Below are 14,767 nucleotides of genomic sequence, written 5' to 3' on the forward strand. Positions count from 1 at the left end.
CAGCCCGTGACCCGCCGCCCCTTGGGTGGGGCGGCACCGCGCGCGCGCCCGCTCTGCCGCCCCCCCCTCCCCTCCCCTCCCCGGCCGAGCCTCGCGCAGCCCCCGCCCCTGCGCTAACTCCCCCACGCCCGCAGCCCTAGCGGGGCTCCCCGCCCCCTTGGGCCCGGCGCCGCCCCCCGCCCGTCTGCCGCGCCCCTGCAGCCATGTCGGCCGCCGCGCGCAGACGCCAGGCAGCCGGGGCGCCGCGAGAAGCCCCCGCTGGCGGAGATGAGGAGCCGGGCATGGCGGCCCCGAGCCTCAGCGTCTGCCTCAAGCTGCTGGCGGCGGCTCTCTACGGGTTCAGCTCCTTCCTCATCGTGGTGGTGAACAAGAGCGTCCTCACCAGCTACGGGTGAGCCGGGCCGCCCCGAGCCGCGCTCCGGGCAGAGTTCGGCGCCGCGGGCTCGGAGCGGGCGGGGGCTGGCTGCACGTTAACTCGTTGCCCGGAGCAGCGCTTGGCCCCCTGGCCGCCGGGCCCGGGGCGGGGAGCTGCTGGGTCCCAGCACCGAGCGGGGCAGGGGGCCTTAGCTGGAACCCCAGGGATAGCCCCGTGGGGCGCCCCCCCCCCCGCCGCCTTCCCGGGCTGCCGGCGCTGGGGTGGGGGCGTTTGGGGCCACTGTTTTGACCCTGGCCCCCAGCTGAGGTATGCGCGGTGACTCTCGCTTGGCACTTGCTGCCTCAGGGGGTTGTGTGGTTTGGATGAGCTGGCTAGCTAATCGCTGGGGGGTTCCCCTGGCGTGGAGCAGGCTGGGGCGCAGGTTCACTGCCTGAAAGGAATTGTTCAGAGTCCCTAAGACTGTGAGCCCCGGGAGAACAAGCTGTTAGCATCCCAAAGCTGTGGGGTCATGGGTGCTGTGTGCCGTTAGCTCAAGCGGTACAGCCAGCTTTTTTAAGCTTTGGCCAGGGAATGCTTTAAGGCAAATATTAAAGGCCTAACATTAAGACTGAGTTAAAGAGCAAATTTTGAAGGGGGGGCAGATTGTATTTCCATGTGGTGTTTCTCTCTCTAGAATGTGATTGACTGAAAGTACAAGGTTGACTTTGCTGACTTGTATTTTTATTTAATTTTTTTTTTTTTTTAATTATAGATTTCCCTCCTCACTATGTGTTGGACTAGGCCAGGTTAGTTGGTTTCCTGAATATTGCATGTTTCTAGTAGTGCATGGGAGGGGTTGTCGGGATGGAACAGTGAGTGTTTTGTGCTCCTCTTATAGATGCTGGCCACGGTGACTGTGCTTTGGGTGGGAAAGGCACTCAGGGTGGTGAAGTTTCCAGACTTTGATAGAAGTATACCTCGAAAGGTAAAACGATTTCCCTGCATAGTGTCTAATGTAAAATACAGTTCTTTCTTTCCTTTTAAGGTATAAACACTTTAAAATGTGCATATTCTTTAAGAAGTTCAGTAACAGCTAGTGCTGTCAGCTAGACTTGAAAGAAATAATGCCTTTTATTTAAAAATATACCGTTTTAAAATACGTTATTCATCAAATATAACATGGTTTCTGCCTTATTACATTATGCAATCCAGCACAGAATTCTGCTATGTAAGGCAGTTGTTGTATTTATTTTTGTATTCTCATGTATGTATTTTTTCCAAGTTTTTCTTGCCTTTAATTTTAAAGACAGTATCTATATGCAACCAAAGATGTTCTGTTAATGTTTCGCAAACTATTGCTTAAGATGAATGCATTTTTCAGAAGTGTGTGTTGTAACTCATATTTTAAAGTAGGCTGAACAAATGTTTTTGCTTGTCACCATACTGAGATGGTTCCCTAACTGAAAGCTATAAAACCGAGGAGTACTTGTGGCACCTTAGAGACTAACAAATTTATTTGGGCATAAGCTTTCGATGAAGTGGGTTCTAGCCCACGAAAGCTTATGCCCAAATAAATTTGTTAGTCTCTAAGGTGCCACAAGTACTCAGGTTTATTTGCTGATATAGACTAACCAGGCTACCACTCTGTAAGTGAAAGCTGTTGTTATAGAATCAGTGCTTTATTGTTAGGGCTGTCGATTAATGGCAGTTAACTCATGCAATTAACTCAAAAAAATTAACTGCGATTAAAAAACTTAATCACAATTAATCGCACTGTTAAACAATAGAATACCAATTGAAATTTATTAAATATTTTGGGATGTTTTTCTACGTTTTCAAATACATTGATTTCTATTAAAACATGGAATACAAAGTATACAGTGCTCACTTTATATTATTATTTCTGATTACAAATATTTGCACTGTAAAAATGATAAACAAAATAAATAGTATTTTTCAGTTCACCTCATACAAGTACTAGTGCAATCTCTTTATTGTGAAAGTGTAACTTACAAATGTAGATTTTTGTTTTGTTACATAACCACTCAAAAACAAAACAGTATAAAACTTTAGAGCCTACAAGTCACTCAGTCCTACTTCTTGGTCACCCAATTGCTTAGACAAACAAGTTTGTTTACATTTACAGGAGCTACTGCTGACTGCTTCTTATTTACAGTGTCACCTGAAGGTGAGAACAGGCATTGCAAGGTTTTTATGTGCCAGATATGCTAAACATTCATATGCCCTTTCATGCTTCAGCCACCATTCCAGAGGACATGCTTCCATGCTGCTGATACTTGTTAAAAAAATAATGCGTTAATAAAATTTGTGGCTGAACTCCTTGGGGGAGAATTGTATGTCTTCTGTTTTTTTTTACCGCATTCTGCCATATATTTCACGTTATAGTAGTCTCGGATGTTGATCCAGCACATGTTCGTTTTAAGAATGCTTTCACAGCAGATTTGACAAAATGCGAAGAAGGTACCAATGTGAGATTTCTAAGGATAAATACAGCACTCGACCCAAGGTTTAAGAATCTGAAGTGCCTTCCAAAATCTGAGCGAGACGAGGTGTGGAAAATGCTTTCAGATGTCTTAAAAAGCAACGCTCCTATGCGGAAACTACAGAACCCGAACCACCAAAAAAGAAAATCAACCTTCTGCTGGTGGCATCTCATTCAGATGATGAAAATGAACATGCGTCAGTCCGCTCTGCTTTGGATCGTTATCAAGCAGAACCCGTTATCAGCATGAACGCATGTCTTCTGGAATGGTGGTTGAAGCGTGAAGGGACATATGAATCTTTAGCACATCTGGCACATAAATATCTTACAATGCCAGCTGTAACAGTGCCACGCGAACGCCTGTTCTCACTTTCAGGTGACATTGTAAACAAGACGTTGCCAGCATTATCTCCTGCAAATTGTAACCAAACTTGAGCGATTGGCTGAAGTAGGACTGAGTGGACCTGTAGGTTCTAAAGTTTTACATTGTTTTGTTTTTGAATGCAGTTTTTTTTGTACGTAATTCTACATTTGTAAGATCAACTTTCATGATAGCGATTGCACTACAATACGTGTATTAGGTGAATTGAAATACTATTTCTTTTGTTTTTTACAGTGCAAATATTTGTAATAAAAAATAATGAGCACTGTACACTTTGTATTCTGTGTTGTAACTGAAATAAATAAATTTGAAAATGTAGAAAACATCCAAAAATATTTAAATAAATGGTATTCTATTCTTTAACAGTGCGATTAATCATGATTAATTTTTTTAATCGCTTGATAGCCCTATTTATTATATTATCTGAGGTCTGAATGTGCGTGTGAGAACTAACCGTTTCAGGATGGAAGAACTCTGATCATGTAACCATGTTACTATTTGAATGGGTAGTTCTCTAGATGTCTAATTTTTTATTGAGTGTTGTCCCTCTTATAATTTTCTAGACGTTTCCACTACCTCTTCTCTATTTTGGGAACCAAATCACAGGACTGTTCAGCACAAAGAAACTGAAGTATGGATAACTTTTATTATTTAGTAAGGTTATAATGTGTTATGATTATACATAAAGGTGAAACTGATCTTTAATATGCCCATGGGCTTGATTTGTGGCAATGTAGGGGAATGAGGGTTATAACTATTATTTGGCAACTAGTAATCAAGGTCTCTTTCCTGGCCTTGGAATGTGCAAGTTTTTTTTAAAGGTCCATAAATCACTAGATGACATTCTCCTGACTGGTATTTAGTGATCTATCAGCGTCTCCAATGAAGCTTATTCCTATGATCTTAGAGGAGTCTCTGTTTTTACGCTTAAACAGCATCTGGGGAGGCGGAAGGAAAGGAGTGGGGAGAAACTGTACTAAAAGATGCCTGGCTTTGGATCTGCTGAAGCGAGGGGCAAGGAGGGGTGGAGGGATGGAGAAAATAGTATGACTTAGCTGTTTTGAAGAGACGTTATTTTGGGGGAAAGTGGGAAAGAACCCCATAATCAGCTACACATCTGTTCATGGAACATTTTTTTCACTATAATACAGCTTGATTTTTTTACATCGAACTGTGTGAAGCCTTAAGATAAATAGATACATTTAGTAATAAATATAATCAACCTTCATTTGTTACTCTGGATTTCATAGATTTGAGATTGAAAATAGCCCTCAAAATCAAATTATTTTTAACCTCTGGAAGTAACATGCACTATATCCAGCTGGTAGGAGATGGAGACTTTCTCCTGTGAATATTCCTTGACAGGTCTAAGTAGTATCTTTTGGCTATCAAATTAGTGATTTCCAAGAGGGATGCCATGGAATCCTTTCTGATGTGGTGGTTTTGTATAGCTCTGATTTTAATCTTTCTTAGTTCCTATAAAGTAACTTGGCGTTGATTCAAAGTATCGTTGTGGGGTTGAGCTTGGAGTGTAACATGCAACACGTCTGTGGAGTTTTATAATTTTTTTCGTGTTTAATTTTATTTTTTTCTTTTGCAGCTTGCCCATGTTCACAGTTCTGAGAAGGTTTTCTATTCTGTTTACAATGTTTGCTGAAGGAATTTTACTCAAGTGAGTTATTTCCAAAGCTATCAATCTTATATTCATATCATTTTTAAGATTGTTAAAGTGCTTGCAACATTTTAGTAAGCCTTTGCATGTAGAGGATTTGTGCAGTCAGATTTAGACATAAATTGAGCTTTAGAAACATGGGGGCAAGAAAGAGAGAGAGCACAGATAATACATTATTTTATTGGAGAATCATATTATCTTAGATGGGTCCTTCACTCTCATGTTTTTATCAAAGAAAAAAAATCTAATGCATTAAGTTTATATATTTAATTACAAAGGTAAGGGAGGAAAATGTTAAGATTCTTACATTAATAATGTACTTTCTACACTGTATCTCTATCATATTTGTCACTAGGCTGACTCTACATGCAGATTATGTCCATATGCCAAATGGTTAACACACAGTTCATTCCCTACAGTGGGGATGTACTGTGTTTTGGTAGTCTTGGATGAGGTCAAGTCTCTAGCTTAATTGTCTTGATGTAGTTGGATTCTAGCACTGTTCATCTGCAGTGTAGGCAAGATCATTAACTCCGAGAGTATAGGTAGGTTTGTCAGTCTTCCTACCTTGTAATTCTTTGGGTAGGAGGCTATCCCAAAGTGACTTACACCACATCTTACGTGGGTCAGTCACTCTGTGTATTATTGATGTTTTCCCCCTCATCCTCCCTTGAATGTCACCTATTCACAGGCTAGTCAGTGTTAGTGGCCAGTCACCACAGCATTATGGCATTTTTCTGTGATAATAGCTCACAAATGGATGTCTTTAACTATAGTTGGCTCAGATAGCACTTACTGAAGTGTTACACTCCATCAGTCCTAATTAAAAAATCATAAGTATTCTGCTCTTCCAGAATTTCTCATCTTTGCTCTTTATATGTTGATTCCACACCAGGAAGTCTGAAGTGTGACCAGAGCAAACGTTTTCCCCTTAATACTAGAAACAGCACTGCAATGTCAAAATTGAACTCTGCTTATGCGTGTTAGTAAGGTTCTTGTATCTTTTTTTCAGGAAGAAATTTTCTTGGGGCATTCAAATGACAGTGTTTGCAATGATAATTGGTGCATTTGTAGCTGCTAGGTAAGACTTCAAGCTTTTATCCCTTCCACTTTATATTACACAGCTTTTTACAGTTTATATTATTTGTCTTTTTAAATGGCTTGTACAGAGTATGTTGGTTAGTTTACAAAGTTAATTAGAATTCATAAACTATAATAATTTAAAGGTAGCACTTAAATGACAAAATCCTGCCTGCATGCTCTGCGATAGATAGACCAGTTAGAAAATTCTAAACTTAAAAGCATAACTTGTCCTTGTTCAGCCTTCATTTTTTTCCACTGTCTGGCCTTCATGTAGATAATGGTAGAATGGGGGTGAGGCCTGGTCTGCACTCGAAGTTCTGCTGTTTTGGTTAGGGGTATGAGTTATAAAATAAGTTTTTTATTATTTTTACTTATAATTATACCAGTAAAAGCCCTGGTGTGGATGCAGTTATATTGGTATTAAGCAAAAAGTAAAGGAGTACTTATGGCACCTTAGAGACTAACCAATTTGAGCATAAGCTTTCGTGAGCTACAGCTCACTTCATCGGATGCATCAAATAAATGCATCCGAAAGCTTATGCTCAAATAAATTGGTTAGTCTCTAAGGTGCCACAAGTACTCCTTTTCTTTTTGTGAATACAGACTGACACGGCTGCTACTCTGAAACCTGTCATTGGTATTAAGGTGCCTTTTACCAATATAACTTATTCCCCTTCTACTAGGTAAATAAAGTATACTGGTACAAGCACCTTTATATCAGTATAACTGAAAAAGTGAAAGCGATACAATTTTCTGGTGTAAACAAGGCTTAAATCATCATGTCAAAGCTTGATTTTAAAATATTTTATAATCCTTTTAAATGGAAGTTGCTGAAGTTATGCAAAACATTGAATTTCATTGTCAGGGGAAGGTGAGTGGAAAAACTCACTCGTTCACCTGTGAGAAGAGTAGACGACTAGTTAATGGCCTAATATTTGTATGTTTTCATTTATATATAAAAAAAAAAAGTCCAGAACTAGAGAAAATGGCTTGCAGTCCCAGACTAAAGCTCCCATCCTCAAACACTTATGCATGTGCTGGACTTTACTATCAGGAATAGTTCCACTGATTTCAGGGGTACTGCTAATGCTAGTAAAGTTAAGCATTTGTGGCGTTTATGGGATCAGGACCTTAGTTTGTACAATTAGTAGTACTGAATGCAGCATTTATTATATTGAGTCCTCGCTCAGTGCCTCAAATACAGAGGCTAGCCTGCCAGGTAAGCTCACGGGGAAACGCCTTTTCTACATGGAACTTATCAGACAAAATATAACATGGAGGAGTTTTATAAATGTTACACTCTGAGAGATTTAAAATCTTAATTTCCCCCTCCAGTTCTGACTTGGCATTTGATCTAGAAGGATATATTTTTATCCTGATTAACGATGTCTTGACAGCTGCAAATGGTGCATATGTAAAACAAAAACTGGATTCGAAGGTAGGATGACTTCAATTTTCACTTTAAGAATGACATTATTGTGTTGCAAAGTAACAGCTAACCTACAACACTGCGACCTTTAAAAATTTGAACATTATGGGTAAATGAATAGAAAGCTAATTGTTGGAGACTGAAAATGTGAGCGTATTCTGCAGCTGGTAATATGATGCTTTGATGAGCTGTTCATTTCCCCGAGTATTGAGCTCTGTCACTGAACTCAGCACATCTTGTCACTATTATTTAAAGTAGAACTTTTGTTGCTCCTTATTCTTGTTTGTCCTGAACAATATTCTTCTGGATCTTAACTTGACGCTTCTGTATTTGAAAATAAAACAGTTGCATGTATTTTGAAATAAGCTGTAAATCCAGTTTTATCAAACTGTAAGCATAACCAGTTCACTGTTGTTGGAGCTATATTTATTTGTATCTGCGTGAAATAATAATTTGGCTATTTAACTGCAAAGTCAGGGTTGTTTAAAAGAATTAAAAACCTGGTTCTTCATTAGACAGTGAACTGACCACATCTTCCCTCCCACTGCTTTCAAAGACAGGGAGAGCTGATATGTCACCCTATTCTACCCTTTTTTCTGCAGCCGGACCTGGACATGAACTTCTGTCCTTATTGTTGCAACTATGTAGTTTTTTAACACTGGGTCTGAGGGATGCTCTGTAGTGTACTTTTGGGGCAATTGGGAGTCCCTGTTCATCTCCTTTGAACGTAAATGTGCTGTATTCAGTTAGGGTCTCAGCAGTATTGCTAAGTTCCTAGTAGTTCAACATCTGAGAAAGAGAAACTGATTGTTTAGGCTACCCTGAAAGTACAAGAATGAGCTTATCAGATGTTCACAACATACCGTGTGAGGGCTAAGTGTAACTTTTAATTACAAGGTGGAGGATAAACCTTTACATTGCTAGTGAACTCCATTTCTATTAATCTAGCCAGGAAGATACAAGTACAAGCCACTGTAAATAATTTTTGGAGCATCTGTTGCCTGTGTTATGAAGCATTTTCTTGATTATATTTATTGTGAATGTTGAGTCTGGTGCTTAAAATGCTTTTCTTAATCTTCTTCTCCTTTAGTTTCCTGTGGTGAAGTTACATGTTTTTGTGTAGCATAGAATCATATTTTGACCATAGGATAAGGCAGCTTGTGTATGTATAAGGTGGCTTATGTCACCAGTCTGCTGCTATGGAAAATGGCAAAATTTTGAGCTAGGTATGCTATAGGTGTATCTGTTCTTCTGTGGGCTGTCATAGACCATTTTAGCATTATAAACGTATCCTGCAATCTTGAAGTGCTCCAGGGCATAGCTGCAATCTGTTCGACAGTGAAGACACTTCCATTTGATTAATGATAACTATTAACCAGGTTTCCAAGCCTGCTGTATGGAAGTCAAACTAAGTAAAAGTATTGCCTAATAAACTGTAAGGGAGAATTTTACAAGTCTGATAAATAGTTTTCCATCAAGCCTGCTGGAGGTACACTCCTCTTTCTGTCTGTATTGGGAGTTGGTCTGTATATGAGATACCGCATGTCAAAACACAACTCCCCCGACAATGCACCTTGCCTCCTCTCAGAAAATTATTACTGAATGCTTTGGCTGCTGGTGTAAACAGGGCCAAACCATAATGATGCAGAAAACTCAAACAGAATGAAGGCTCAGTCATGATTCCTGCTTCAGGTGTCCAAAAGAGACAAATGGGCAAGTTAATATCTTTTATTGGACCAACTTCTGTTGGGGAGAGAGACAGCGTTTTGAGCTACACAGAGCTCTTCTTTGGGTCCAACACAGTTTGGCTCTGTCTACATCAGTGATTGGTTGGTGGGCCCATGGAGGTCATTTACTTAGAGAGTGTCCAGGCACTGTGCCTGTTCTGATGAACACCTGGCCTCTCTGTCTTGTCTTTTTGTCTTCTCTGTGAATTCCAAACCAATTTGCTTTCTCTACCTGAAATGAAACATGGCTGTGTCCCTGAGTTTTTCAGACCCAAATATTGATGGTTGTTAATATTTCAGCAATGCCTTTATGGGTCTCTGAAAGAACATCCAAGCACAGAATTTGCCCAGTTGTTCTAAAAGTGTCATACACAAGACAGATTTATTTCATAATATTTAAAATGTCCATGTTTCCCTTCTAACTATGCAGGAATACCACATTCATTTCACTGATGAGACCTGGTTTTGTGTAGCTTTATGTATAAGGTTTTATGTCTCTGTTTGGTGGAGCCAACCTAAATACCCAACTATTTCCTGTTCCTAGGAGCTGGGAAAGTATGGTCTGCTTTATTACAATGCACTGTTTATGATTCTTCCCACCTTGGCCATTGCCTATTTCACAGGAGATGCGCAAAAGGTAGGACTCTTGTTCCAAATTGCAAGCCTTTAGTTGTACAGTAAACATTTTCTGTCATATATGCTTCTGTATTGCTAGAGAAAATGGTTTTTTTCCTATTCATCATAACTCAAATGTGAATGCAGAATGACTTTGTTTTTCTGTAACTTATCAACTTGTTTTTTTATACAGTATTTGTCATTTATATGTAAATGTGAAACTATACTATATGTAAGGGATCATTTTTGGAGGGAGGACTGAAGAAACCACAGAAGTTCCCTATAAAATTAAGTATAAATAGTTAAGAGAATTAGTGACTGTTGATATGAGACACCTTATTTCCGATGAAATCCATGGAATGGCTTTATACTGATCTTCATAAGAACTAAGCAATTCCTTTTTCCTAAAGAGGAATGAAATAATTAAAACCAAGTACTAGGAAGATATGAAGACTTCAGAGTAGTTTATTCCTGACTGGCTTGTACTAGAAAGATGAAACACTGCAGACTTCTTGGATTTTTTTCTTTTGATTTGTAGAGGTAGTTGGCTTATTTATGGTGGATTTTGAACACAGTAAATATTAATATTTACCAATATTAACTCACCAGTATATTACCTGACTTCCCACAGATCAATGTGTTTAACATCTGTATGCAAATTTAGAACTTGAATGTAAGTAAGTGTGCTTAATTTGTTCTTCTAGCACTGACAAAAGCACTGATCTTGAACACCACTTAGTAAAATAAATTGGTATATCTTCCCCCCTCCAAGAGATACTACTTGAGGCTTTCAACCGTAGCTTATACTAAAAAGTGAAATGGTGAAGCAGGTAAATATCAGGGGTGGGGGATATCCTTTACCCATATAAATTCCTTCTGTGTGAATGATAATGCCAATTAATATTAATGGCAGTTAGATGAGTAAATCTCTTACATATCAGTAGAGAAAACAGATAATCATATAAAGCAGTTACTAGCACTGTTCCTTTAATAAAATCACAATCCATGTACACTTACCATAAACTATTTTGTGATGTTTGTGATGCTGCATAGACATTTCAGTAGGGAAGTCTTGTGATCTAAAGCGATATCTACTCCTCGGAATATCTTTTTTCCTGTTTAATTTATTAAAGCTGGCAATGGCTTTGATCATGAGTATATGATTAGCTGTGAGAACTGGATGTGAACAGAAAGTATTTCAGAGTGTCAGTTTGTCCTTCCTCCTCACCCCACTCCTCTTTGCGATACGCCAAAGGCAGCTCAGCTGGAATATATTTGAGGGAAATATACTCCTTTATAAATCAGAGCAAACCAATGAGGAGTTGAATGTCGGCTTTGTGCTACTCTGTAGAGTCTGTGTATTCACAGTATGTGTAGAAACCTCCTCTTCCCCAATTTTTTGAGTAAACATTCTTTTGCTCTCTGGAAAAGGTCTTGGCAATGAAGGTGATCAAAGACTCATTCCGCTTAACTTAGTCCCAGAAAATTCAGCGTCCAGAGGATTATGAAACTTTATTTAATAAATGTGTGTATTTTATTTCATTGTTTTTTTCTAAAGCATATCTTTGTACTAAATTTATTTTTGCATTCTCTGCTAATCCAAAAAATGCATTAATAAAGCAATAATAAAAAGTATAGCCACAGGGGGAAGAGTGGCTGGCTGTTATGTAAAGAGGCTCAAAACCTGGATTTTTGTGGAGCGTTAACTGTCAGACAAAAAGATTTCAGATCCATAGGAAAATGTTTGTAATAAAAGCTGATAACATTTTCCCATTATTAAAGCATGTCAATGATTTGTCATGGTTATACGTAGTGTTTTCATTAATTCATGTCAAAGGTATTGACATCTTGTTGAGTTCCCAGTTACACAGCAGGCAGAAATGGCTATGTGCTGAGAGCAAGCAAAATTTACATCTAAATAATTCATGGCAATGAAGTGAATAAACCTCAATGAAGCCGGTAGGTGTAAGTTTCTTTAACTGGTCAGTCACCTGGCTTTTTTTTCTGTCTATTTCAAGTACATACATGGCCCCCATCATCATTAGTCTCGAGCACCTCACAATCTTTCATGTGTGTGTTCTCACACCTCTGTGAAATACTGCTATAGTATATAATACTATTATCCCCATTTTACAGATGGGAATTGAGGTTCAGTTTCCAAGTGACTTGTGCGAGGTCACACAGGAAGTATGTGGTGGATCAGGGATTGAACCCAGGTATCCCAAGTTCTTGACTAGGATACTAACCACTGGCCCATCCTTCCTCTCTAAAATACTTCAAAGGGGACATTATTTGGTAATTGGGAAATATACCCAGCCAAAGACCCTTCTAATACCATACAGGTGGGGGGTGGAGGAGAGAGAGAGAACCTGTATTTTCTCCAGTACTCACTGGGGTGTGGGTGCATATTTATATTTAAAAAATAAATAAATAATGCTGCTGGTGTGCTTGGCATGGAGGCCGGTTACTTTAAATTGGGAATGTTAGTTTTCAGGCATCTAACATGACTATTGCTAGATGCCTGAAGTCATCTGGCCAGTTGTGCTGTTGTCTGTCATCCAGAGAAATACTGATCAATATCTAGGATCTTCGATTGTGGGATGGCTTTTAAGCATTAGTGTAGTGTTTAATGCTAACCTCTACTGGATGTTAATATTTGTTGTTGTATGTGTACAGCTATATGTCTGTAGACATTTTTTTTAATTATAGATGCTTTCCACCTCAAACCTACTGTTAAGTTACAAAATACAAAGGGTGTGTGTATGGATAGGATAACTTTGAAATGGAATATCTGTAGTTGGCCTTAGATCTGTTTACAAAGAAAATGAGATTCTAGAGAGGTTGTGTCAGCAGGGACATGTAAGACAAACCCCGAGAGAGATTCTGCTCTTCTCAGAATAACTTACATCAGAGGTTGTACACTCAGTACTATTTCCCTCAACTAGGCAGAAAACAGACTAGAACTAAATTGAGCTTTGGTGATTGTCAAAGCTATGCTTCCATGACAAAGTATTAATGGAGAAGTCTGTCATCAGATGGCTACGTAATAGAAATCAGGACATGTACTAATGTAAGAGTTCTGCTTGAACAAAAACTCAGAACAGTATAGTTAAGATAGGCAAAGAAAGCAAGAGACTCTTCCCCATCCTAGGGCTTGTCCTTACTACTGGGGAGATGAACGTCGCTGCAATTGATACAGCGGGTGTCGATTTAGCCGGTCTAGACCGGCTAAAAAACTATCACAGAGCGCTCTCCGGTCAACTCCAGTACTCCAGCTCCCCAAGAAGAGTAAGGTAAGTTGACTGGAGAGCGTCTCCTGTAGATGCAGTGTAGTGAAGACACCAGGATAAGTTGACCTACGGTACGTTGACTCCAGTTACGTTATTCACATAGCTGGAGTAGCATAACTTAGGTTGATTTACCCCTGTAGTGAAGACAAGCCCCTAGTTACAACTAAGCAACATTAAGCAGCCTTGTAGATAAACTCAAAGGACATAAAGCCAAACCCATTAATAATGCACTGCTAAATGTTCTGTGAAGTTTAGTTCATTGTCACATTAACTCTAGCAACATATTATCTCCTAATATCGTGGGACCTTCAGTCATACATAGAGGATAAGCAATAAGATGCAGTTCCTGTTCACTCCAAGGAAAACATCTCTGAACTGTTACAGCTGTGTGACTGTTAGCAACATTTAAATCTCCTTCCTGTATTATAGTAATCTTCCCTTTGAATGAATAGGGTTCCTTAATCAGCTGGACTGATTGCTGTTGGAATGACATGAGGCATACTCTCGACAGCCTACTCTTGATGCACTCTCTGCAGCAGGGATACTCAACCTCAGTGGTTCAGGAGCCAAATTAGCAATCAGCATTGCCAAAAGAGCCATAGTAGTGTGAATTCATTGCTTCATTCACAATACTACTATATTATATTTAGTTATATAATTTTCTCACAGCAAAATAAGTTCATAACTTAGTGGAAGTTGAAAACTTCATTAGTTAATAACATAGTAAAAGCATCCTGATTGGTTAATAACTTTGATTAATAATTAAACCAGTGTTTTAATACCACGTGCTGCAAAGAGCCTTAGGAGACTCTTTGTGGCTTGTGAGCCTCGTTCTGAGTATCGCTGCTCTACAGTGCAATATTCGCCTACTGGCTCAGGAAGTGAAGTACGAGGAATTATTTCCTTTTCACTTCCCTCCCATGTTCCTCCCCTGTCGCCCCCCAGGCACTCCTGTCTTTCTCGCTCCTCCAACTTCCTGTTGATCCCACTGTTGGTTGTTTAGTAGTCTCTGTCCGTTTCACTAAGGTATCTTCTGCTTTTTTTTCATGGATCAGCATTGGCCAAATGTTTGAAGGTGGCACAAGTATTAATGCAATTAAAAACAACAAACAAAGGGTCTCATATTAAGTTAAACTCTGTGCTTCTTGGATTTTTCTGTAAACTATTATTCACAGCATCTTTCATTACAAAGTATGGAACAAAGGCACCAAATAGCGCACCACTACTTCTAATATGACAACATCATAGTTTACTATGTTTATAGTTTATTAACCTCTCCACTTTTATTGTAGAACACAATGAAACTATATTTTTTGTCTTTAGTATTTTCTACCTTGCCATGGTGGCCATATGAAACAAATAGATTTATGTGGCATTAGTGTATTGTTTGGTTTGAAAGGACATTTATTGGTAAATGTCAATTTCAGTGTACACATACAAACTGATGAAAAATACTTCCATTGATGAGCACTGAAATTTAGATAGGCAAAGTAAGAAAAATATTGCTTGAGAATTTTTAGAGTTTGAATTAAGGATATTTTACTTTATATTTTGAAATGACGACACTTTATGTTTTAATGTTTATAAAGCTTTAACTTTTTGAGTCTGCGTCTACTGTCATCAAATAATTGTCGCACCCATAATTTCCCACAGTTGTGAAAATTTAAATAGATGAAAATAGGAAAAAAATGCTTAACACATAATTTTCAGC

General features: G+C 39.1%; 1 protein-coding gene across 1 annotated transcript in view; it reads left to right on the forward strand.

Annotated features, from left to right (window-relative positions):
• Positions 1-203: 203 nt before the first annotated feature.
• The window catches only part of SLC35D1 (solute carrier family 35 member D1), a 31,000-nt gene continuing 16,436 nt past the window's right edge, over positions 204-14,767 (forward strand). The window contains exons 1-8 of the mRNA XM_073357406.1: positions 204-391; positions 1,128-1,161; positions 1,254-1,340; positions 3,804-3,871; positions 4,841-4,912; positions 5,925-5,993; positions 7,331-7,433; positions 9,696-9,788. Of these exons, the coding sequence (XP_073213507.1) occupies positions 204-391; positions 1,128-1,161; positions 1,254-1,340; positions 3,804-3,871; positions 4,841-4,912; positions 5,925-5,993; positions 7,331-7,433; positions 9,696-9,788 (714 nt within the window). The remainder of the gene's footprint in view (positions 392-1,127; positions 1,162-1,253; positions 1,341-3,803; positions 3,872-4,840; positions 4,913-5,924; positions 5,994-7,330; positions 7,434-9,695; positions 9,789-14,767) is intronic.

The sequence above is a fragment of the Lepidochelys kempii genome, chromosome 8, assembly GCF_965140285.1.
Source record: "Lepidochelys kempii isolate rLepKem1 chromosome 8, rLepKem1.hap1, whole genome shotgun sequence".
In the NCBI taxonomy this organism is placed as follows: domain Eukaryota; kingdom Metazoa; phylum Chordata; order Testudines; family Cheloniidae; genus Lepidochelys; species Lepidochelys kempii.